At 31.5% G+C, this 26,089-nt stretch overlaps 2 protein-coding genes across 4 annotated transcripts in view; both read left to right on the top strand.

Moving 5' to 3' along the window:
- LOC139495178 (aminopeptidase N-like) overlaps positions 1 to 13,544 on the top strand; it is a 32,307-nt gene extending 18,763 nt beyond the window's left edge. For all 3 annotated transcript variants that reach the window (XM_071283373.1, XM_071283375.1, XM_071283374.1), the window contains 11 exons: positions 521 to 735; positions 1,056 to 1,156; positions 1,907 to 2,037; positions 3,547 to 3,602; positions 6,347 to 6,494; positions 7,031 to 7,107; positions 8,135 to 8,248; positions 8,903 to 9,070; positions 9,493 to 9,630; positions 10,722 to 10,791; positions 13,330 to 13,544. In XM_071283373.1, coding sequence (XP_071139474.1) covers positions 521 to 735; positions 1,056 to 1,156; positions 1,907 to 2,037; positions 3,547 to 3,602; positions 6,347 to 6,494; positions 7,031 to 7,107; positions 8,135 to 8,248; positions 8,903 to 9,070; positions 9,493 to 9,630; positions 10,722 to 10,791; positions 13,330 to 13,473 — 1,362 coding nt within the window. In that variant the 3' untranslated portion in view covers positions 13,474 to 13,544. The remainder of the gene's footprint in view (positions 1 to 520; positions 736 to 1,055; positions 1,157 to 1,906; positions 2,038 to 3,546; positions 3,603 to 6,346; positions 6,495 to 7,030; positions 7,108 to 8,134; positions 8,249 to 8,902; positions 9,071 to 9,492; positions 9,631 to 10,721; positions 10,792 to 13,329) is intronic.
- A 9,654-nt stretch (positions 13,545 to 23,198) lies between these two features.
- Positions 23,199 to 25,363, top strand: LOC139495175 (uncharacterized). Its single transcript, XM_071283370.1, has 2 exons — positions 23,199 to 23,352; positions 24,451 to 25,363. Exons 1-2 carry the CDS (start codon positions 23,316 to 23,318, stop codon positions 25,263 to 25,265), a joined length of 852 nt encoding a protein of 283 aa, XP_071139471.1. The 5' UTR covers positions 23,199 to 23,315; the 3' UTR covers positions 25,266 to 25,363.
- Positions 25,364 to 26,089: the final 726 nt, after the last annotated feature.

Below are 26,089 nucleotides of genomic sequence, written 5' to 3' on the forward strand. Positions count from 1 at the left end.
ATTTGACATTTAATGAGCTATTGAAGACGTATATGAAAAGAAAAAAAAGAAGGGATATGGTGCAATATATTTCAATCTGTACCGTAGGGAAATAAATGCCTAAACATGACCTAGAGAATTATTTATTCGGTTTACTAGAACATCTACGTGCTGTTCACGTGTTTTCAAAACATCGATTGAACACTTTCCTCTTACTTGAAAAACATTTAACTATTATATAATATCCTTGATATCAATAGACGTTTACTTTCTTATCTTTAACTTCAATTTCGTCACTTGTCATTTAAGTCTTGTTATGATAACAAAGGATTAACGTTTGAACAAGTTCTTACCCTTTTGTCGTGTTAATAATGTTCTTAATACCATATAAAGCATACTTTGTATCTATTGGAATGTACAGTACGATCAATCTACATAATTTACAAATTCAAATAACCTCGAATCATAATTAAACATGGATTTAGACAAGTTAGAGCTTAAAAAGACTTTCACGAACTACTGTTTTATCCTTCTAATTTAGCAAAGTATAATGGATGGAAATAGTTATAACAGGTATAACAGGTATAAGAATTATAAGCCACTTGATGTTAAAGGGATAATGGACACTTGGACGTTGCAAATGAACTATCCAACAGTTTTCATGGAAAGAAAAGGGTATGGCATGAAACTGAGTCAATCCAGGTATCTTTTGGATAAAACTGCTACTGATCCTGGAACCTTTACCTCACCGTTCGGGTAAGTGTCATATATCAATTATCTAAAGTATATGAAGGATAATGGGAAACTACAGCAATGTTTTTTTCTACCTAGTATCTTACTTCCAATGGTAAAAATAAGGGTTTTACCGTTAATCTGGTCTTTCAATAGCTTAGCACATTTATTAATCGTGTATATTCAGCGTTTTACATAAGCTTGGATCTTTAATTATAGTTCACCTACCTTGTGTTGAACAGTTCAGTTAAGGTGTTATTGATTATGACAACACTTACCTTTTATGCCTTTCTGTTTGATGGTAAAGACAATGATCATACTAAATCGACATATTTCTTTTCCAGGTATAAATGGGAAATACCTTTTACATTTACAACCCAAAAAATTAAAGATTTTGACCAGAATAAGGATGACATAATCTGGATGAGAAAAGATGGTGCAGACGGTACGTATATTATTCAGGAAACGATTTCGTTTTACTTTATTTTCAGTCAGAAGTTGTGGTGCTCAAGTTAAAAATAATTGAATTCCTATTTCAATAGTCTTGCCGTGCATACATGTACCTACCATAGATGGTGTCTTTTTACGTTATGTGTATTCAACAAATCGCATAAGATAAAAACACACACAATAACAAATCTGAAATTGATTTCTTTATTTCACATTTTCATGTGCACAATGTACATTAAGTACAGTTTTAACCGAAAACAACATAATAATTGTAATCCTCTCACACAATATGTTTAAAAATATATATTTATAAATATAGTTGCTTCTGTTCATAAGGATACGAACTTGTTGTGGTATCTTGGTTTTATTTTATTTGTTGGTATCTCGGAATGCTATGGCATGTGATACGGATTTTGCCATGCATTATTTGCTATGTATTACATAGAGAAAAATACGTGGCAAAATTCGTATCCCATGCCGTATCATCCCGAGATACTAATATCAGCTCGAGGGCCTTAATGCCCGAGGGATGATATGGGTCAAGAATGATACGGCATGTGATACGAAATTTGCTATGTTTTATACGCTTTATCATATAATTACAGAGGATAGTATATAGGATTCTATCATTTTTTTTTTATTCCATATATATGTTCATGTATAAACATAAAAGTTGTTTCTCCTGTATATTGTGGGAGTGGTGTAACATAGTGATATTTGATACATCAACTCCTTTCACTTTCAGTTTTCTTACCAAGAGTTAAATGTGGAAATGGCTGGTATATAGGAAATATAGGACAATATGGATTCTATAGAGTAAATTACCCAGAAGACAATTGGGTCAAATTAATAGATCAGCTAAAGACGGATCATACGGTACATTATATTTATTCATAACTTAAAGTTTACTTATAAGATTTCGTGTTAGCTTCATTTGGTTATATATAGCGCAACATGTAGGTAGCTTTACATATTTTGCTTTCGCTGCTTTTGGGTATGATTGTTCCTGATGAAATAGATCCAGACAGACTTCGAAAGCTATATATTTAGCAATGTAATTTTTAGTATAAGTATTGAAAACCATAGATGTTTGATCGAATAAAAATTTAATAGATAAATGACATTAATGGAAAAGGCATAACTGGTTACTACGGTAACTACGGTATCAAACCCACTGAATCGGGCTTAACGACTATTTTATAAATTGTTGAGTTGTCTCTTTTTTTATTCAATTTATTGTTTTCCTATTAGTGCATCGATAAAAACGTAAATAAGAGGGCTCGCGGGTATAAATCATTTTTTTCAACAAAAGATTTCGCTATATTTATCTATAAAATGAACTTATTTTATGCTTAATAGAAGAATAAAAAAAGGTGTGACCGTTCATTTAAGCTCACAATCTGCCTTCGAAAGATGCATACATTTTTGTAAAGGTACTAGTTTTCTGTTGAACTAATAGGGGAAAAAAGGTAATATCGAAATAAAGAAAGCACTAAATTACAGAAATCGCTCAAGTTTTACAAAAGATTAGTTTAAGTACAGCTTATTTGAAAATAATAATAAAAAATATAGGTCAACGATGAGTTAAACAATATCTTTCAATTTTAATGCCAAAACATGTCATTTGTGTACCAAAGGGAGATAATTTGTAGCCTTTTCAATGATATATACATTTTAAAAGTCATCTTGGGCCAAAACGAATTGATTTTTCTGAATGATTTTTGTACCATATGATAAAGTAACAACTAATAAAGTAATAAACTAAATTTTTAATGAAAAAGAAAAATGATTTTTTTTTCTGAAATATTTATACCCTATAACCTATAACCTCCATAACAGTTAAGGAGAAGTAGCCGATGCTAAAGATGGACGAACAAAAATATCAGCACCACAGAACTAATGTACTTACTTTTAATACCAGAGTCAGTAGATTAATGCATACAAGGTTGTATAATGTCATATTGTCCCTGTATGCTTCAACAGTGCAAACGTTCCTGAACCAGGAATTTTGTTTAGAAAACTTTTAATCAATTTTGAATAGTTTCAACTTAAAGAGTAATTCTACAAGCATGTATACGTTTTTTTTGTGTGGCACAAACAGATCGGTTTTTTGTTAAGCTTTTAATTTGAGTTTTTAACCCGGATGTAGTAGCAAAGGTTATAATTTTTTGCATCAAAAGACAAGTGATTTTGAATTTATTACGAGTTTCTATTATGCATAATGTTAAATAATAACTCCGTTTTGATCCGAGTGATGGCGGTTCATTATGCCAAAACATATAGTTCAATACGTTTGTCTATTTTATTCTAAGACAACAGGAAAACATGTTTTCTTTTAAAAACTGGTATGTTTTAGTTTGTAAACCGGATGTTTTTATGTTTTAGGTTATTCATCCTGTAAATAGAGCTCAGATAATTAATGATGCATGGAGTCTGGCAAAGTAAGTACATGTAAATAGAGCTCAGATAATTAATGATGCATGGAGTCTGGCAAAGTAAGTACATGTAAATAGAGCTCAGATAATTAATGATGCATGGAGTCTGGCAAAGTAAGTACATGTAAATAGAGCTCAGATAATTGATGATGCATGGAGTCTGGCAAAGTAAGTACATGTAAATAGAGCTCAGATAATTAATGATGCATGGAGTCTGGCATAGTAAGTACATGTAAATAGAGCTCAGATAATTAATGATGCATGGAGTCTGGCAAAGTAAATATATGTAAATAGAGCTCAGATAATTAATGATGCATGGAGTCTGGCAAAGTAACTATATGTAAATAGAGCTCAGATAATTAATGATGCATGGAGTCTGGCAAAGTAAGTATATGTAAATAGAGCTCACATAATTAATGATGCATGGAGTCTGGCAAAGTAAATAAATGTAAATAGAGCTCAGATAATTAATGATGCATGGAGTCTGGCAAAGTAACTATATGTAAATAGAGCTCAGATAATTAATGATGCATGGAGTCTGGAAAAGTAAGTATATGTAAATAGAGCTCACATAATTAATGATGCATGGAGTCTGGCAATGTAAGTATATGTAAATAGAGCTCACATAATTAATGATGCATGGAGTCTGGCAAAGTAAGTACATATACATATAATACACTTACTGCTGTGTGGTTCATATAGTTTCATATAACAACAAGAATTCAAACATAATGTTATAATCACATTTGTCAGTTGCATTAGATATTCATCATTGTCATAAGAATGAAGACAGTTCAAAAGGATACCATTATAACCGCTTCCAGGTTTTTTTTGTCATAGTGGAAGGCCTTACCGGAACATATAGTTGCCAACTTTCTTGTTCATTGGTCAATTAGTGGAAAGTCGATCCTACCACATCTTCTTTTCCATGAGAAAAAACTGGGAATGTTTATGACTGGTTTAATAGATTAAATATAAGGAAATGTATGCATATCTTCTAAATTTTGTATATACTAGAGTTATCAAATCAAGCGTATGCAATGAGTTTTGTATAGGGTCGATTAATAGCTTGGAATAAGTTCGAAATTAAACAAATAACAATGATATTTATTGATGATTTTTTACCTACTCGGCTGGCTATACTCTCCAGGAGGAAAACTAAACTAGTAGGGCATCCTAACATTATACTGAATCAAAAGAGTAATTAATAGATCAATAAAAACAGTAGACTACCTAAACCGATTGGTAACATCCTATAACTAAGAAGCTGCGGATATCGTTTCATCGCGAACCCGGATACGCAAGTGCAGCGATACACCTATAAACCACTATACAGCTATAACAGGTACAAGGGTTACACTAATGACTGGACCGAATGACAGGACCGAATGACAGGACCAATTGACAAATGCTAATAACTTTTTCATTTCTCAAAGGATTGATCTGAAATTTGAAATATAATAAGATTTCATCATTTGATAAATAGATTTAAGAAAAAAATTAAAAAGTTTTGTAAGAAACTTTAGAAAATGTGACATGACCAACTTTGATAATGACAGGACCAACATCGAGAATGACAGGACCAAATAAAAATGCTGATAACTTTTTTGTTTTTCAAAGGAATTATTTCAGATTTGAAATATAAAATGGTATGTCATATTTTGAAACCAAAATGTTATAAAAAATATAGATTTATTTTCAAAAACTTCCGAAAACGTGACATGACCATCGCTGCTTGACAGGACAAACCTCGACAATGACTGGACCAGATGAAATTGCTAATTTCTCTTTTATTTCTCAAAATATTTTTCTGAAATTTGATATATAATAAGATTTCATCATTTGATAAATAGATTTAAGAAAAAAAATTAAAAAAAATTGTAAGAAACTTTAGAAAACGTGACATGACCAACCCTGATAATGACATGACCAACATCGACAATGACAGGACCAAAGTAAAATGCTAATAACTTTTTTAATTTTTTAAAGGAATTCTCTCAGATTTGAAATATAAAATAATATGTCATATTTTTAAAAATAAATGTTATAAAAAATATAGAAAGTTTAAACGTGACATGACCATCGCTGACTGGCAGGACCAACCTCGACAATGATGACAGGACCAGATGAAATTGCTAATTACTTTTTATTTCTAAAAAATATTTTTCTGAAATTTGAGATAAAGTCAGATTTAACTATTTTATACATAAAAATAGGAATAATATAGGAAAAAAATATTAAAAGCTTGCTGTAATGTGACCTGACCAACACTGACAATGACAGGACAAACCTTGACAAGGACAGGACCAAATAAAAATGCTATTCACTTTTTAATTTTGCAAAGGAATTATGTCAGATTTAAAATAAAATGTGATCTCATCTTTTAAAACATCAATTAAAGAAAAAAAATCTAGATTTTTTTTTATTGCTAAAACATGTAAAACGTGAAATGACCATAGTTCCTACTATAGAAATCCTGGTTGAAATTAATAATAATAATTAAAAAACACACATTAAGATTGAATGATTTATAAGTTTTTAGAAAATAAGGGAAAAAGCTAACTTTATTTTTCATTTGGTCCTGTCATTCGGTCCTGTCATTCGGTCCAGTCATTAGTGTAACCCCAGGTACAATCAGTTTTAAAAGCCTCAATTACAAACAAAATCAAACTGAATTTAATTAAAAAAATATTGTTTTCTTTTTATCTCTAATTGGTATATGATTCTGTATCAACTATTTTTCTTTTAAGATCGGGTGACCTAAGTATGAAAATAGCCCTCCAAACTCTTGAATACTTATCAATGGAAGATAGTAATTTCCCTTTTGATGCTGTTGGTAAAGAAATTACGTACGTAAGGAACATCCTAGAAAGTACAGATATATATGCTGACTTATCGGTAAGCTTTTCTTCATTTCTTGCGTTTTTGTTTGTTTTAAAGGATATAATATCCTTACAAAATTATACATGTATATCTGTTTTTTGTTTTGTTATATTAACAAACTTTTCTACAATTGTCCGATTTTAAATTTTGAAATTATTTAGAAACTAAGGTTTCAACTCCCTCAGGCAAAGTTGACTTTAGATGAATTGGGCTATCAATTTTAGATATTTTTGTCATATAGCTCTTCAACGGTTTCAGTACTTATATTTCCTCGAATTTCAAATATTTGGCTATGAGTGTTTCCGATGAAGGTAAATCCAGAAAAGCGCTTCGGACGCATTAAATTTTTATATGAACGCCAGACGCGCATGTCACCTGACACAGCATCGTTTGGGGTATATTTACCCACACCCATGTAGAAACGCATGTGTGCCCACACAATCGAAGATCATAGCTATTCCAAGTATAATAAGAATTCTACTGTAATTGACAAATAATTATACTTAATGCATTGTATACATGTTAAACTGTATCTTTTTGCCTTGTTGTAGGCATTCTTGAGTAAAACATATTCCCCTCCATTGATGAGGCTTGGTTACAATAACACTGGATCTGGACATTTAAAAAAGTAAGAAATACCATCTAAAATCAATAACATAAACAGTTCCATTATATCTGTACCAGATGCGCAATGTATCATCCATTATATCTGTACCAGATGCGCAATGTATCTTCCATTATATCTGTACCAGACGCGCAATGTATCTTCAATTATATCTGTACCAGATGCACAATGTATCTTCCATTATATCTGCACCAGATGCGCACTGTATCGTCCATTATATCTGTACCAGATGCGCAATGTATCTTCCATTATATCTGTACCAGATGCGCAATGTATCTTCCATTATATCTGTACTAGACGCGCAATGAATCTTCCATTATATCTGTACCAGATGCGTAATGTATCTTCCATTATATCTGTACCAGATTCGCAATGTATCATCCATTATATCTCTACCAGAAGCGCAATGTTATTCAGCATGTTTAGTGATGCTCGAGATGCTAGTAAGGCGAGATTGGTATGCTGTATTCATTTGTTGGTGATTAATCATAACAAATTAGTCGCTTATCATTTTGTTTCAAGAGAGTATCACTTGAATAGAAATTCAACCCAATACCTCAATCGATCATTAAGTTAACGTAGATGAACAACATATTTCAATCTTTAGAAGCACTCTTGCAGTTAAACGCCCATCTGGCGTAATTATGAAATTTAATCCTGGTATCTTTGATGAGTTTTTATTTACATACTACGATTTTTTTTCAAATAAGAGTTTACTGTGAACTTGAGCGTTTACAAATCAATTATTTCATAGATGACAATGTTGTGTGTGTTTTGCTCATTTGAAGTCCGTACGTTAAGCTATAAATGTAAATGTTTCTTTCATTTTGTGTCTGATGCAGAGCTGTCGCTTAGGCAATAATACCACATCTTCTTTTATCTATAATATAATATTTATTTAAAGCTAACACATTTCTATTAAATAGAATTTTTTTTTCAATGAGATAAAACAAATCTTTCTTTAAATCATTTTTTGGCTCATTTAAAGTGTTTTACATAACTAGTTGTAACAACTGTATTTATATTGTAGATTACTCAGAACATTAGTTTTAAGGGAGGCATGCAGATATGGAGATCAAAATTGTATTAACTTCGCCATCAACTCGTTCCAAAATCTGATGACTAGCACCGGTAACACAAATCCGTACGTTTAAAAGTTCAGGCAGTAACGTTAAAGATCACTGAATGAAAAGCATTTCCTTGCAAAACAAACATGGGTTTCATAAGTTTTGCCTAGGCTAGTGGAAAATATTGAGTAGACAGTACTGGGTAACATCAGATACTTGCTTGAACATTAAGGGGATTTATCACTTTAGGAAGGCGGACATTTGGAAACGTACTTTACAGATTTTGCGGAGAAGACACTTATCTTATTGAGTAACTTCTCTTGTTTTCACGATTTGCAAATGTTGAACTCTTACTACAAGGAGGAAATCAATTAAATATCAAAATTTTACAACAGACAAATCCGTCACAAATCATTTATCATATTTCTGAATAAAATATAAGGCGTCCTCATCACCTTATAAGGGAATATAACACAAAATGTGCATAAACGGTTAAAAGTAGGTGCAAACCTTCCTCCGCGTGAACGGTTTTGTTATTGCGTTGAAGACAAATTGAAAGCTTTTGACTGTTCTCTGTTTTTGGTCCGGTTATTGTCTCTTTGACTCATTTCCCGTTACTGTTCTATTCTATTCAGAAAAATAACATACACATTGTCTATCCATCTACACCAACAGTGTTATATGTCATAAGATTGAGAGTGTATACCTTTGATAACATTTTTATTTTCCAGTATTGATGTTGAGTTGAGATCAATCGTGTACAATACAGCAATACAATATGGAGGTCAGGCGGAGTGGGATTTTGCTTATAAAGGATACACAACATCTAATACTGGCTCAGAAAGGATACTATTTATATACGCCTGTACTTATACTAAAAATGTCGCGATTCTAAACAGGTTCGTGAGTTTGTTTATAGCTGATACACACCATTCAATTATGAATCAGAAAGGCTGCATTTTCTATATGCCAGTTCTAATACTAGAAATGTCACGATCGTAACATTCTATACTTTTGTTTGATTCAATGTTTTTCAAAGACTTTGCCGCATAAGAAGAAAACTTAAAAGTCATGGTTGATGATTCAGATATAGATACTTTAACAATAGAATGTGTAAGGAATTTACCTTTTTTTATTATGTAGCAAGAAAACGAGTCCCGTGAGCCCATTATTTCTTTTCGTATCTGAAAGCATAATATAAGAGCTATCTTCTCATATTTTATCTCAAATTCTATAGTGAAATTTTCGTTTTATGACAGAAAATTAGGGTTCAAATGCATAATGCAAATACATGCAACACATATTTTTTTCTTTACACCAGGTTTCTGCAACTTATCTTAACGGACGCTGTTCGTAAGCAGGATGGTGAAAATGTCCTGCGTCTTGTTTCACGGAATCCAGTTGGTAACCCTCTAGTGTGGAAACTTTTAACAACAAATTGGAATGTTATGATAACCCGGTAAGTAAAAGTATTCAGTTTTTGGATCGCTGCACTGAAGTCATTTTTATTACCTAAAGTTTGGTATTTCATCTAGTTTAAGTGATAAGGGTTCATTGTAATTACAGTTATTAAGCTGTTGTTGTAAATATGGAATTAAATTTTTATTTGAATATCTAAGATGCAGATGAATATGTTTGTACACATATATATTAATGTCTGACTAACATGTTTTATATAACTTTCATTATTTGGTTAAACTGTTGCAAATTAAGACAGACATTCGTTGTATGATGTAAAACTGTGCTTTTCAACGTACACATTTTCATTTATATAATTCCATAAATTTGTAAATTTCATAAACAAGAACTATTTTGAATTAACTCTTGACATGTGACATAATATTTAAAAAAAGTGTTAGGTAAAGATTCTGTTTTTCAGTAAAGATTGGATGAGATATGTTAAATAGGACCATGATTCCAAGGCCAAGTCATCATGAAAATTACTTAGGTCGCAATGATACGCATATTCAGAATATGTTTATATCAGAACATTTTATAAATTTGGTATTAAGATATATTTGTATATACTGTTTGTTGAAATCTCCGAATAAGGTTTAAATTATTTGACAAAAACTCAAGTGGTTGTTTATTCCGTCTTGTTATATCACTATTTAGAAGCTTGGATGGCATTTTGATCATTCATTTTTTTTTGAAGGTTTTTCTCTTTGAATTTAGGCAATATTACACAAATCAAAAACAAGTACTTACTTATATACTATGATAAAGTTCCGATCCATTAACAGGATTTAATCCTTATTTCGTCGGTACAGCTATAATTTTCCAAATCTTCTTTGTGATGTCTTTCTGCTCAGTATATTTCACACTACCTTGACTGGTGTATTAACAAAGTTGTGACAATTGCACTTTTTCTGAAGTTCGTCTTTTGACAAATGCACTTTTTCTGAAGTGCCTATCAGTAAATGGTCGACTGGGAACGACGATAATTCTGAACATCTTTAACTCTTTAACAGTGGCATCATCAAAGTAATTTTCAGCTCATGATCAGATGTACACTTTGGTATTTTCAAATGTTCATTTATTTCGTTTCAGTTTTGTAACACTTAACTACCTGATAGGTGATGTTACAGCCAAGTTTAATACTGCAGCTGATTTACAGTCGGTAAGACGATTAAGCAAGAGAAACACAATAATTGTATACATACATGTACATGTACTGCATCTTTTTAGTATCGGTTGCTAGTAGAAACATGATATATACTGTGGATTCATTGATTTTCGTTGGTCAAAATTTTCGTAGATAGAGGAAAACTTGTATGTTCGTGGATACTTAATTTTATGGTTCTTCCGAGGTATGCATACAATAAAATTGAGAATGGAAATGGGGAATGTGTCAAAGAGACAACAACCCGAACATAGAGCAGACAACAGCGGGATGTCACCAACAGGTCTTCAATGCAGCGAGAAATTCCCGCACCCAGAGGCGTCCTTCAGCTGGTCCCTAAACAATTATATATACTATGTCAGGGATAATGAACGCCATACTAAACTCCAAATTGTACACTAGAAACTAAAATTTAAAATAATACAAGACTAACAAAGGCCAGAGGCTCCTGGCTAGGGACAGGCGCAAAAATTCGGCGGGGTTAAACCTGATTACGAGATCTCCCCCCTCCCCCTATACCTCTAGCCAATGCAGAAAAGTAAACGCATAACAATACGCACATTACAATTCAGTTCAAGAGAAGTCCGAGTCTGATAATAGAAGATGTAACCAAAGAAAATAAACAAAATGACAATAATGTATAAATAACATCAGACTACTAGCAGTTAACTGACATGCAAGGTCCAGACTTCCATTAAAATGATTGAAAGATTACGTCTTCATTATATGAATATCAGGCACAATCCTTCCCGTGAGGGGTTAAGTATCATACTTTCATAACATATATGAGAAGAACATAACCCGTGTCATGCCAACAACTGGTTTTTAAATAAATGTGTTTAGTTCCGATGCAAAGACCCTATAAGTGAATCAATATTAACGCCAAAATTTGCAATCTTAAATTACCTGACAACAGTATCGTAACTATATCCCTTCCTAATAAGTCTATTTAAAGGTTTTGTTAGCTTCTGAGGTGAATACTGACATTTTTGTGCTTTTTTAAGAATATTTCCATAAAATATTGGATGTAAAATACCTGAACGTATAAGAAGTCCGCATGTTGAGCTATATTTACGATTGATGCATGTTGCGCTATATTTACGAATGATGTCCTTATACCGATGATAAAATTTAGTAAATGTTTTGACTAGTTTGTGATATCGAAAAACCTGGTGTAATAATTTTTCAGTTATACATAAATTTCTCTCGTTAAAATCTAGAACATTGTTACATACACGAGCTAATCGTACACGTTGAGATATATAAACACCGTAAGATGGTGACAAGTGAACGTCACCATCTAAAAATGGATAATTAACGATAGTACATGTAAATGAGAAATCATCTCTTTTATCATAAATTTTAATATTAAGCTTTCCATTAATGATATAGATATCATGATCGAGGAAAGGACAGTAGTCATTGTTAGTATTAGCTTTATTAAAAGTTCAACAGGATACATTTCTTTAGTATACATACTGAATTCGTCATTATTGAGAGCCAAACTATCATCCAAATATCTAAAATATTTTATTTGTGTATCAGATGTTGTTTGAATGGTTCTTTGCTGATTTGAGTCATCAATTGTAACTAATAGCAATACAAAAATAGGTCCGCAATAAGTAGTGCACAGTTAGTCCCCATTGGAATTCCGATTACCTTGCGATATACGGAATCTCCAAAGCGAACAAAAATGTTATCTAGTACAACTTCAAGGACAGATATAGTATCAAAGCATGTCCAATTGACATATTTTTTTGTTTATTGCTACTAAAAAATGACATAAAAGAGTTTGAATATATATATTCACATTCTGACTTTTTAAATGCCCATTTCATTAGATGTGTGAATTTTTTCTTAATGAGAAAGTGAGACAATGTGGTATATAGGGTAGAAAAATCAAAACTTTTTTTACCAAGTATACTGGTAAGAAGAATAGAAGCCTATAGAAAATTTGTCATTTGTTGCACATTTAATTTTGTGGTTTACCTGTACCCGCGATTCCACGAAAATTGGTATCACACCCGTATCTTCAGTACATGTATATCATTAAATATAATATGTCAGGACAGACGTTTCCTCTCAAACTTTTCTACCTACTGTGTAGCTGCATACATGTAGGCTTAAAGAACCAAAGTTTTTTTTAATTTGCAGGGTTTGAAATTTGAACAGATGTCACACAGATTAAATTGACCGATAACGAACATCTGTTACAGATGACCGCATATGTGATCCATTTTACAATCCAAAGTGAATCTTGATATCGTGATGTATTTCAATGCTGAGTCAAACTAGAAACATTTACATAATCATTTGCTTGACTCTACAAAATAAGCAGTATTATTAGGGAGGAAGATCAGACGGGTCGATGAAGTCATTAAAGGGTGGCGAGGGGGAAGTTAAGCATGTGTAAAACGTTAAATAAAATCGCTCAAATAGCGGATCTTTGTCATCTTCATTGTTATCTGTATGAATTTTCTTTCTTTTTTTGCCTATCAGTTTTCATTTAACATTCTCATATGTTTCTTTTGACAGATTCAAGATTTTAAGAATAGTCAGCCAAATTTAGGCGCTTCAACAGCCGCATTCGATAGAGCAATTGAGACAACACGAGCTAATATCAAGTGGATGAGTAGTAACTTCCAGATTATAAAGGATTGGTTACAAACTCTACCTTAGTTGGATAAACAGCGCACTTGTCTTTTCAAAATGATTCCACTGTCAATATGTGTGAATAAAGAATAACAAAATATATACAATTTTACATATTATTGCTGAATGAAAAACAAAAGTGTTCAAACCTAACATGATAATTGGGATGTTTTAAATATCAATGTATTAGGTAGATGGGATGTTACTGTTGAGAAAGGGGAGGTTGGCAATTGGAAATTAAAGTATAAACGGTTTGAATAATTAAACAATTAACGTTTGTCACTTCAAATTGATCCTTATGTGACTATCTTTGGAGCAGAATCTGATTAAAGGTCTGGAACACTAACGATCATTCATGTGTTGTTGTTTTGGCAATCGTGCTGCTTAGTCCTCAGTTTTCAGTGTTTAACTAATCCCTTTGATATCTACAACCCTGACTTTGGACAATATGCTCAGAATGAATCAACCTAAAAAGTTTTTATCTATATAAAACATGTGAAGTAAGCCTTCAGTAATGAGTCAGAGCTTAACCCACAAGATATGCTGCTTTAAGGTTATCTACTAACCAACATGATTTAAATTATTTTTGGAACAACTGTCTCATTCCGTCGAAAATAATGGATTTAAGCTTGTTTTATAGCTAGCTATATGTAAACTCATTTGTGCGCCAAAACATTTCTTTTTGATACGCAGCTATTCATAAACAGTTGTTTTGCCTATGTGCATATTCCTATACAGCTAATTTGTGGAGCAAGATCTGCTTACCTTTCTGGAGCACCCGCGATCACCCCCAGTTTTTTGTGGGTTTCGTGTTTCCATAGTTTTCCATTTTGTGTCATGTGTCCTATTAATTGTCTATTTGTCTTTTTCAATTTTAGCCACGGCGATGTTCACTTTCGATCTATGAGTTTGACTGTCCCTCCGGTATCTTTCGTCCCTCTTTTTTTGCCTACGCGCAGATTTCCCAAAGATATGTTCTTACGCAATATTTGCTACGAGAATAGAGGGTTATTCTACTTGAAGGAATGCAAAATTTACAATAATATATTTTATTAAATAAAAATGAGAATGAAAATGGGGAATGCGTCAAAGAGACAACAACCCGACCAGAGAGTAGACAATAGCCGCAGTCCACCAAGTTGTCTTCAACGCAGCGAAAAACTCCCGCACCCGGAGGCGTGCTTCAACAGCACCTTAAACAAAATTGTATACTAGTTTAATGGATAATGGACGTCATACTAATTTCCAAAATAGACACAGGAAACTAAAATTAAAAATCAGACGAGACTAACAAAGGCCAGAGGCTCCTGACTTGGGACAGGCGCAAATATGCGGCAGGGTTAAACTTTTTTTATTAGTTTATTAGTGGTATAAATGTAACTGGTAATTACATATTTGGGTTATCTTTCTTTCTTCTGTTAGATGTAATGGTGAAGTAAAATTGCATTATTTATATAAACAATACCAATTTAACTACACAAGATGCGCGTTTGACAATTTTTATATCTCTGAACAGTGTAGCAAAGATCCAACATATTTGTAAAATCAAAATCCAATGCAATCGTTGAAGAGCTGATTGACTTAAAGTATAATTCAAACCACAAAAGGAATTAATCTGCATGCAGCATTCACAAATTAGTATTTTAAGTTATAGATCTTATCGTGTATACATTTTGTACTCTTTATAAGTAATCAAGATAAAATTAATGCTACTAACTATTTTGCTGTTAGGTTGATTGATTGTTGGTGCTTTGAACATTATTTTATCGTAACTGGTAGTTTTAATAAATGGGGGAAGACGGCATTCAAAACATTACAGTTGACAGCAAAACTGGCTATCACTATCAATTAAGATCAGAACATTATATTGAACTTGATGACAGACAACATTAGTGTTTTTGGGATATTTAAAGATTTCCCTTTTTACTGAAATTTCAGTATATTTCTAAAACAACAATCATCTTCTTGAAGCTAAACAAATTCAGTTGTTTTTTGTCACCTTTTTGCAGAACAATTATGTTTCTTTATATCACCATATAAGGTAAGTTTGATTTTGTTAATTTAAATGTTTTATAACAAAAAACAAAGGTCCAAGACTTCAGTTTTTACATTGAAAATTGGAAGTCCATTGAACCGAATTCTCAATGACGTGGAAAAATTATCTTCTGTCGACCATTGAGAGTCAGGTCTACCTTAACCCTGGAATAAAGCAGCACATTACATTTATTTTAAAAATATAAGCATTCATAGTACAATGAAAATGATTAATAAAATAATATCAGTTTAATATATAAGAAGATAATACAACTTTAATTTAAATAGATATAATTTTATTTTTTATTTTTGACCAATGAGTTTGAACGTTCTTTTGGTATACGATGCCTCTTTTTGGGGAATTGATTTTACAATTCAATCTTTTCAAACATGTTTAGTTTAAGTAGAAGAAAAACGCTTAATCTATTCTGTGCAATTTAGTAAATATAAGTTAGTGTTGTGGTGAATTCAAGGTCATTAGGATATAGAAATAGACCATATTAGGCTAGTTTTGAACAAATTGATCGAATTATAATTAAAATAGGATACCTACACACATGTACAATTATCAATTCTAGGTATTTTGGTCCATATAAGTCATTGTTGTGGTCATATTAAGGTCGTAAACATGAAGAAATTGTCAGAAATCATTGTTTTGAGCGAACCTATATATGATGTTGTATAAGTTAAGATTAATATACATTAATATTTTTGTAAAAGACATATTTAACCAAAGTATGTACTCAAATACAGTTGTTGCTACTCTGAAAAACGTGATCAAGAAAATAAGGCTTTTCTGGTACATTTATTGTGGATTTGTACAGTAACAAGTTTAAAGCAAACATGTTAATATTTGACGCAACATTAAGAAATAAATTTAATTATGCCTGCCATACTAATGTTTGATGAACTCAAATAGCTTATCGAAGAAACCAGATTTTAATCATGTTATAATTGTGTACGCAAGCATCAATTTTTGACTGCATATAACTCATCAGTAACACCTACTTCAGAACAGACAGAAGGCTAAATCAAACAGCATTTAAAACCATAAGGGGCAAGGAGAATATTTAACTATGGTTAAAAAATCTTATTGTTTCAATTAATATTGACTAACCAGAAAATTCGCAAACGTTGTGCCAACTAAAAGATGTTTGATATTATTTGTTTAGATAAAGAATGTTCGCTTGTCATGCTTTGGAACTTTTGTCAGATTTTCGGAATCCTCTGGTTTTATCCATTTGAATGCCTTAAAAAAATTTGCCCATTGGCCCCAATTTTTCTTTTTATAAATCTTTTACATGTTTAATAAGCAATCTGTAAAAGATTTATAAAATCCTTGTTAAATTTTGATAGTTTTTGAGCACTCAAACTTGTCAATCATAAAGCTATGAAAGATCAAGAGAGAACATTTTCCCGACAAAATTTCAAAGGCTTGTATCTCGAAAACGAGCACATTGACATTTATATTTTTTTGTCTCTTTTGGTTCCTTTAATAATTCCCTATCAATATATAGTAGTGTTATGAAAAGCTTGTTTTTTTTAAAACTGAGTATTGAACTTCCTTAACAATAAATCTGTTCTGCTCAAACATTTTGTATACTTATAATGAATGTGAAAGTGTGCCTTTATATTACCAATAAAAACTTACTGACATTCCACATTTTCTGAACAATCGATCGATTTATTGAAAACACAAAAGTTCAGAAGTTTATCCAAAAGTTAGGACGTCTGTTGACATATAAAAAAGACTAAATAATGATTTTTAATGTTAATTGACATAGATGTTATTATTAGTTTTTTGTCGAAAAGGATACAATTCCCTTCCTTTTAAACAGATGTTTTCGTCAGTTTAAGAAGGTTATTTGAATACTCATATCGACCCAATGGTGTAAATAGTTATCAAAGGTACCAGGCTCATAATTGAATACGTCAGACACGCGTTTCATTTACACTATACTCACCAGTGACGCTCAGATCAAAATATTAAGCTAAACAAATACAATATTGTAGTGCATTGAGGACCCAAAATTCCCAAAAGTTGTGCCAAATACGGCAAAGGCTATATTACATTGTAATCTTGGTACCTTTGATAACTAGTTATATATGCTTGGGGTAGGAAAATCCTTATTATTTTGAAAAAAACATACTTTTGTAAACAGAAATGTTATAAAAATGACCATATAATTGATATTCATGTCAACACCGAAGTGCTGAGTACTTCAAGGGTGACATGACTCATTTTCATGTTTAATAACTGTTTCAATACATGGTAAAAACATACAACTTGCATCTAAACTTTTGAAGTTTCTCCGTCTATTGAGGTGAAATACCACAAAATCATAGTACGTCACATCCGGTTGTATACGAAAATAGGTCGAAAAATAGGTCGAAAAAATATTCGAACAGTTGTAGATGATTAATTCTCCATTTTATTGCAGTAAAACATTTCTGTTTCATATACATATGTCATGGGTATTTCAAAGCATCATAATTTTTTTATTTGGGGGTTTCTATAGAAGATTTTGTAAATTGAAGTTAAAGGGTTACTAAAGCTTGTACACAGATTAAATAAGGGGAGAAATTTGGTTGTTTAACTTCCAGTGATGGTTATTTTCTTATATGCAATGAAATGTTATGTGAATATTTTTCTGGACAGGATGAAATTTTACTCATGTCAAGTATTTCTTTATTTGTAGCAAAGATAAATTCTGCACAATTTTTTTTTTAATGTAAATTTAACAAAGATTAATAGTGGAAAATCAATGGTGGTATTACACGAGCTAACATTGACTTTTTGAACTTAAGCAACACATGTACTCCTGGTACACTAATGATGTAAATTGTTTATTTAAATTATGCTTTTTAAATGTCGCTTTGGATATTTACATGTTTGTAATCAGAAAAAACATATTGATATTTAATCACCTTACACATGTTTGTACTTTTGTCATGAATTGTTTCATAAGAGGCTAAACTTCTAATTGATTGAAATCAATCGATAGACATTCCAAAAATATATTGTATGACCAGAAAACACGTGCTTCTCGTGACAATATTTCAACAATGCCTAGGAAAATAAAACAACAGGTGATATACAAAATATGTTTTGGTCAACGCTTTTTCGTCCTAATGCAATTCCAAGAAAAAAGCATTACACTCTTAATGAAACAGGATAGATCTTACTAAGGATTCAAATAGGAAAAATAAGTCAATTAAAACTAAACATGATTAAAATATGACGAACAAAAAGACAAGATTCAAATCACACTACACGTGGAATTAAGGATCCTAACCTCAATTCATAAATCATTGTTTCGTTTATATTCAAACTTTACCGTACTTGCTATATAAAGTAGGACAACTTTGAATTAAAAGAAGCTTTTGGCAATATGAAACTTATTATTTTTTGTTTAAGTGGTACAGAACAACTACTGGATTCATTCTGTACAAATTAACAATACGTTTTAATCACATACAATTAGTAAAGTGAAATCGAGCACTCGAGTCAAAATAATTATGTGTTAAACTGTTGTTTATCTAATGAGATAACTTAATCTGTACAAATGTATGTTATGTGGTCGAAATTTCTTTCAGTTTAAATATTTTTGTCAATAGGTCAAAGTATATCGTTTGTCAAAACTTTGGAAAATTAAACGAGTCTTAATCAAAGTGTTGGGTATCCCTTAATCCGAATTATTGGTGGCATTTTGTATTTTTTTGTGTATGCAACATGAGAATAATGTACAACTCATATTACTCATTTATTAAGTGATGTAGACGAATGAAATAAGAATTATATCCCTACAGTGTTTACTTGAACTAAACACAAGGGGCTTCTTTCATTATAATTGGTTTGAAAATAAAATTACGATGCTGATTCATTATATAATCTAATAACATTTTGATCACGGAATAAATCATATCTGTCCTAGTCTATCATTTCCCTTAGAAAAAAACCAGTGTCATTACACCCTTGGTAGATAATACGTATAACACACATGTTCAACAAATGTAGTATTTACTTTATTTAATCTGTTTTAATTTGAGTGCCACTGATGATTCTTACAACGAATGCAGACAACATAAGCGAGACATGTATGAGAGGATAAGGCTTAACTAAAGGTTACAATTTCTATACCTTATGATTGGGATTTACAAAAAAAACACTCAAATTTAAATATTTTGTCAATAGGCTGGTAGATAAATTTAACCTTATCACATCTATGCTAATATTGATATTAATTTACAACAAAATGTGCATTGTTGTTAGAAATGGCAAATTTATTAGTTTTGAAAGTACGAGAGTTTGCTTTTCAAAATGTAAGATCAATATTGCATGAAATGGGTCACGCCAAAGAATTTTGTAAGAATTATCAAACTGCTGCTCTTCTACATTAGTTGCAAGTGGTATTTAGCAGTACAATGGCATTCTTGTAGATCTGCGATGGTCAATATACATATGGTTGATGTTTTAATTAACTTCCACGTTTTGTCAGTTCCAAAATGGTGTGCTGCTTTAAGAAATAAATAACTTTGCAAGTACTTTTGTAGCGTTTAAATTGTTCAAGTTTCGAACGATTGTGTAGCCTTTAAAGTACAATTGTATTCGTATAAACCTTTTTAAAAATAAACATAAATAATGCAGTTATGTCAGCTTATACAAAGATTGTTTATCATGAATGTTTTAATTAAATGTGTATATATTGCATGATTTACTTTAAAAAACATGAAAAGCTACTTCTATCCAAAAAATTTCTATAAAGAGTGTCATGGTATAACGGCGTTAGAATTTATGACATTTAACCAATGTTCTTGCATGTAAAGAAAGACAAAAAGAAAGGAATTTGCCCTGTATTTTAACCTTCCCTTTTTTATTTGATTTTTACAAGCATACCTTTTCCTGCGTAAGGCATATTGTGTCTGTTTTTAAAATAAGATCCCTTTGAAAATTAAATAAGGTTAAAATTGTTAGCCTGATGTGTCTAATCAGTTTAAAAGGTTTTTTCCTTCAATGTATTACTAATACCAAGTAATCATTTCATACATATGAAGAAGGAAAATGGTTAAATTTGCACTTACATGACATACCAAAGTTTCCGAATAGGAAACGACCGTGTTATCATCAACATGTGCATCCTTTAAAGAGAAGTGTTTACAAGTTAAACATTAATTGGGGTACAGTAATATCTTTCCGACATTCAATATTAATGTTAGATGCATGTGTAATAGTTATAGGATAAACAATATAACTAGTAGTGAAAATATAATGAAACGTGTGGTTAAATATCTAATATTAGTTCAATGTTTTAATAGCTAAATCTTTGATACATTTTCACTAAAATATCCAGAAAGTATATACCCCATCATTCTATAGTTGAAAGCAGCTGGACATCAATTAGATTGTGTGTCTTTAATGGGCTTATAATTAAGTATGAATGAGCGTTTTTCCTCGGTGACGTATTATCAAAACAAACGAATTTCGTAACCAAAAGAGCATATTGAAAATCAACACACCAAAAAAAAAAAAGAAATTAAAACTAAAGTTATACAAAGAAGGTAGTAGTAACTTTCGGCTTTCCAATAAATTCAACCTTTTACAAACATATAAGTTAGCAAATGCAATTAAAGCAGGTATCAACAAAAGTGGCATCAAAAACAACAATTATTCAAAATGTAATGTATTTATTTTTATTCCAGGGAGCCACCGCACTAAACCAACTTCGTTAAGTCCCTTAAGTTCACACATAATGTATCAATAAAACCTAAAACATCATAGCTTATCAACGTAATTTATTTTAAAGACGGAAGGTTAAAAATTTTTCCACTTCTATGTTATCTTAATTGTGTCACAAATCAATAGGACTATGACAAAGAAGGCCATAAAAATCATACTGTGTTATAATTTATGTAAAAAAAATTTACGATTTACGATCTTAAATATGCAATTAATAAATAGATCGAACAATGTTGATTGTGTGTTCGTTTTATCGACGTCTGCAGATTCACAAAATATGTTATTTAGAAAAGTTGTCAGCTAAAGAAAAGTGTAAAAATAGGGGATTAAACTAGGTTGTATAGCTTGCTTAACTTCCAAAATGTATGACAGTTGTTTGTATTTCTGTTTTGTTGAAAAAAATTGAGTGATCAACTTTGGAATCCAAAAATTGGGGCGAGCGAGTGATTTGAAAATTTTGATAAAAAATATTTAATTTGCAAGCTGAGGCTGATGTTTCGCTATCAAAGAAGGGAAGAATTTATTACATCAGAACTGAAATCGTCTGTTTGTCATAGACGCTGGTACTGTGATGACCGTTATTGTTATATGTAATGTTAACGTCTAGCAACTTGGGGAGGAAGTTCTATCTGTAGTTTAATCTCTTGTTCTAGTTCTAGTACTAATGCGACCTTATTAGAAAAATGTTGATTGTTAATAGAAAAAAAAATCAATCATCAATATTCATAAAAGTGAAATTAAATTGTTTATTTGCCCTTCTCGAACAAGAGTCAGGGAGGATTACCAGATAATAAGAAAAGATCGGTCAAGGAAGGTACACAAATGGTTACAATAGTATTAAAATCCTAGAAAATTCTACTTCCTAATTAATCGAATGTGTCGATGAGACACGATTTGTTACTAGCAATATTAACTGAGGGCATGATGAACTTGTGGTTTGAACAGATCTTATCTTTATCAAAGACTACGTCAACAATAAACTCATTACATTGACATCACTGCTTGTTGGAGACTACATATTTCCTCCGCTTTGATGGAACATATCAACCATATGAAATTGAAGTACCTCATTTTCTTGCATTTTGATGTGTAATTCCGAATATAAAAAATGGCCTAAACTTTCTACTTAATTTGAGTTGTTATAAAAGATGTTTATGAGCCAGGGACACATGCTAAGGAGAGAATTTTGGCGGTCCTTGCACGTGGATTATCTCATTTTTTTGGCAAGACCGTTTAAATTCAAGATTAGAAAATAATTATGAATTCACAAAATAAGAGCGCATTATTTTGACCCTATTTTAAAAGTTATAATGGGCCAAATCTTGTTATATATGTTTAGATATTTTGTCATCATTTTTATAACTAAAATTACTTTCATTTAATTTCAAGGTGAATGCGAACCGTTCGAAAACATACTCCTTTAATTGACAATACAGACTGATACAAACGATCTGTAAGTTTAATTTTTTACTTAAATCTGTTGAAGTTGCTAATAATTTGAATATTCAAGTCTACAATTATTGAATATTCAAGTCTACAATTATTGAATATTCAAGTCCAAAATGAATGAATATTCAAGTTTAGAATTTTTGAATATTTAGGTATAAAATTATTGAATATTCAGGTTTAAAATTATTGAATATTAAAATATAAAATTATCGAATGATCAAGTCTAAAATTATCATATCACATGATTAATTATGTCATTTTAAGCTAAAGTATCTTTCAGACATAGTTCTCTAAGACATTGTTAGTAGGAATGGTCACGGCATTAAAAAGTTCAGAAAATGATACACAATGCAGAAATGCTACAACCTACTATAATTTTTGAAATAAATTTTATCATTATTTGGGATGATGCTATGATGAATATGTTTAAATCACTTAATGTTAATAATTTTAGATTAAGATTTTAAATTTGGTTGAGTTGATTTAAACAAAATTTGAGACTAAAACAGCATATAGACGGAGGCGGAGTTTAATGATTGACATTGTTCAATTTTCCTGTGGTTTTTAATTGCCTATAAAAATACATTTTAAGCTGATGTGAAGTTGTATAGTGTTTGTACCTCACTGTTGATAAACATACTATTCAACAATGTTATTGCTGAGGCTTGGTGTCATTTTGGTATTATGTAAGTATGCATACTCTTTTTTTTATTATGTTTTTATATGAGTAATATGCTGTATTTTTTTTTTAATGTTTCTAGCATATACCAAAGTAACATGTTACTCAAAATTGCAATTACAAGAACTGTGTGTTTTTAAAAATAAGAATAAAAAATGCAAAATGATGAAATTGCTCATAATTTTCAGTTGAATGAATTCAAAAGATACATACATATATACATACGTTCCGTGCTGGAAATCTAATATGAGATTCAATAGCAGTTTATCCACTTTCAAATGTCGAAAACAAATTTAGAACATACATTTACAGATGTCTATATAAAAGAAATAGTTAAACGAACGTAATCTAAAATGATTTTTGAACTTAACAGTTCTATTAATTCAGAACTTTATTATTATCATTTTTTGGTACATTAGTATATTTGTAAATAATAATTTAAAGCCCTATCAAATTATTTGATGGTACATAAACTTTATATTCTCATATCCATTTGATTGATTCTATCTTAGGTTTTTAAATTTTAACCTCCAGTTAATGCTATTATCGCTATTTTACGAATTTTTTATTTGATCTTGCTGACTGATAATTTCCTTACTCAGCGGAGTCGAGTGATATGAACATTATCGCATGAAACTAAGGGATCTCGTGCCGTTGAGATTGAAATTATCAACGTCTTCGTAGGTAAAATAGCGATAAACAGATTTTCATTGGCCATCTCAACTCGATTGCTTTTCTCAATTTCGCCATAACGACACAAGAGAGAAAATCAATCTCGTTGAAATGACCAACAATAATCTATAAATATTGATTTGGTTGTTACCTAAGAGAACAAATGTTGATTAAAAGTCTTTTGAACAAACTGTGATGACGTTGGTGGAAATTTAACGACATCTGATTTAAGATCAAAAACCATATTATCTTGTAAGTTCTTTCTTGGTCCTGCTTAAAAGCGACAACGGAATTTATAACATCATTAGAATTATATATTCGATGAGATATAACGCATATCACACATGATCAGATGCACAATGTCAATTTTTATAAAGTCGTTCTATTTGAATTTGAATTTAATTGCACCTTTACAACTGTTTCAATTTTACAGGCATATGTTTGGAAGCCGTACATGACGGTATAGCCAAACGACAAGCAGATCAATATCCAAGAAAAACTAGACCGGCTGATAAACGACCTTGTCCAGCTGGAATGCGTGACGACGGTACAAGTTGTTGGAAAGATTCTTATGGAAGAGGAGCAGGTCGGGTTCCGGATAAAGAAAACTGCACCTCTAATCAACGTGACGACGGGACAAGCTGTTGGCTAGATAGCTACGGAAGAGGTTCGGGTAGAACACCTGATAAAACAGCATGCCCATCTGGACTACGGGATGACGGGACCAGTTGTTGGAGTGATGCCCGTATATATGGAAAGGGATGTTGCTGCACAATCTTTGGATGCTGTAACAACTGTCCAAGTGGTTATCATGACGATGGATGCACGTGCAGAAAAACAGATGTCGGCATAAAGCTGACACTCTTCCAACGACAAGGATGTAGATCGAACGAAGAAATGAATGGACGTCTTTGCTATCCAAAATGTAGAGGGGGATATCATGCAAGTGGATGCTGTATTTGTACACCGAATGGCGGCCCAGGTATACGGAAAACTCTAAGACAAAGGCAAAGTTGTCGTAGTAACGAAGTAAGACTTGCCGAACTCTGTTACCCGAAATGTAAGGATGGTTATAGGGCTAAAGGATGCTGCATCTGCGAACCGAATGACGGACCTGGTATAAAGATGACACTACCTCAGAGACAGTATTGCAGAAATAATGAAATCAAACTGAATGGCGTTTGTTGGGAGACATGTCAAAGTGGCTACAGTGATAATGATAACGGAGGAGTCTGTAAGAAAATTTAGAGAGAACTAATGAACAGACAATAAAAACCGAAGTTAACATAATGTTCTTAACTATTTTCATCATCTTTTGCTTATATAATAAACTGGTATGCACTATATGGTTATCTGTTTTATCTTTCATACGGTTATCTTTATACTAATTATAGATGTGGTAAAACAGCAATGAAATTACAAAACTTACCGTAATATCTCTAGAGGGTAATACCACTATTTAAACAACTTACCTTAACCTTTATCTTAATATTTTGATAGATACACATATTTGGTTTATAAAACTCGAGGGATGTGGTATGAATGTCAACGAGACTACTACCTATTAAATGTAGTGAACGTTAGCACATATAGGCAACCGTTCGACCTTTAACAATGAGAACAAACTTTACAATTCAGTCGGCAAAACAGGTCCCGACAAGAAAAATATGTGCAATTCAATTGAGAAAACTAACGGCCTAATTTTTAACAAAACAGTTAACGTAAAAACATTATCACACTTGAAACAACGACAACAACTGGCTTTGTACAAGTACAAAGAAGAATGTGTTTGTGTGCCCTTAACTTTGTACTTGTTTCACTTTCCAACGATTTTGATATCAGCCTAATTAATGAGTCTTATGTAGACGAGATGCACGTTTGGCGTATTAAACTATAAGCCTATTACCTTTGATGACTATCTCAACCCTTTCCAAACAGTGGTGGAACAGCACAACAGAAAAACAAATCATAAAAATCGGTTAAAAATCCCCAATTGATCAGACCGATTCAAAGCAAATAAAATATAAACAAAAACACAGACCGGACGTTGCTGGATATTTTTATTTTATTTC

The sequence above is a fragment of the Mytilus edulis genome, chromosome 11 (assembly GCF_963676685.1).
Source record: "Mytilus edulis chromosome 11, xbMytEdul2.2, whole genome shotgun sequence".
Lineage (NCBI taxonomy): Eukaryota > Metazoa > Mollusca > Bivalvia > Mytilida > Mytilidae > Mytilus > Mytilus edulis.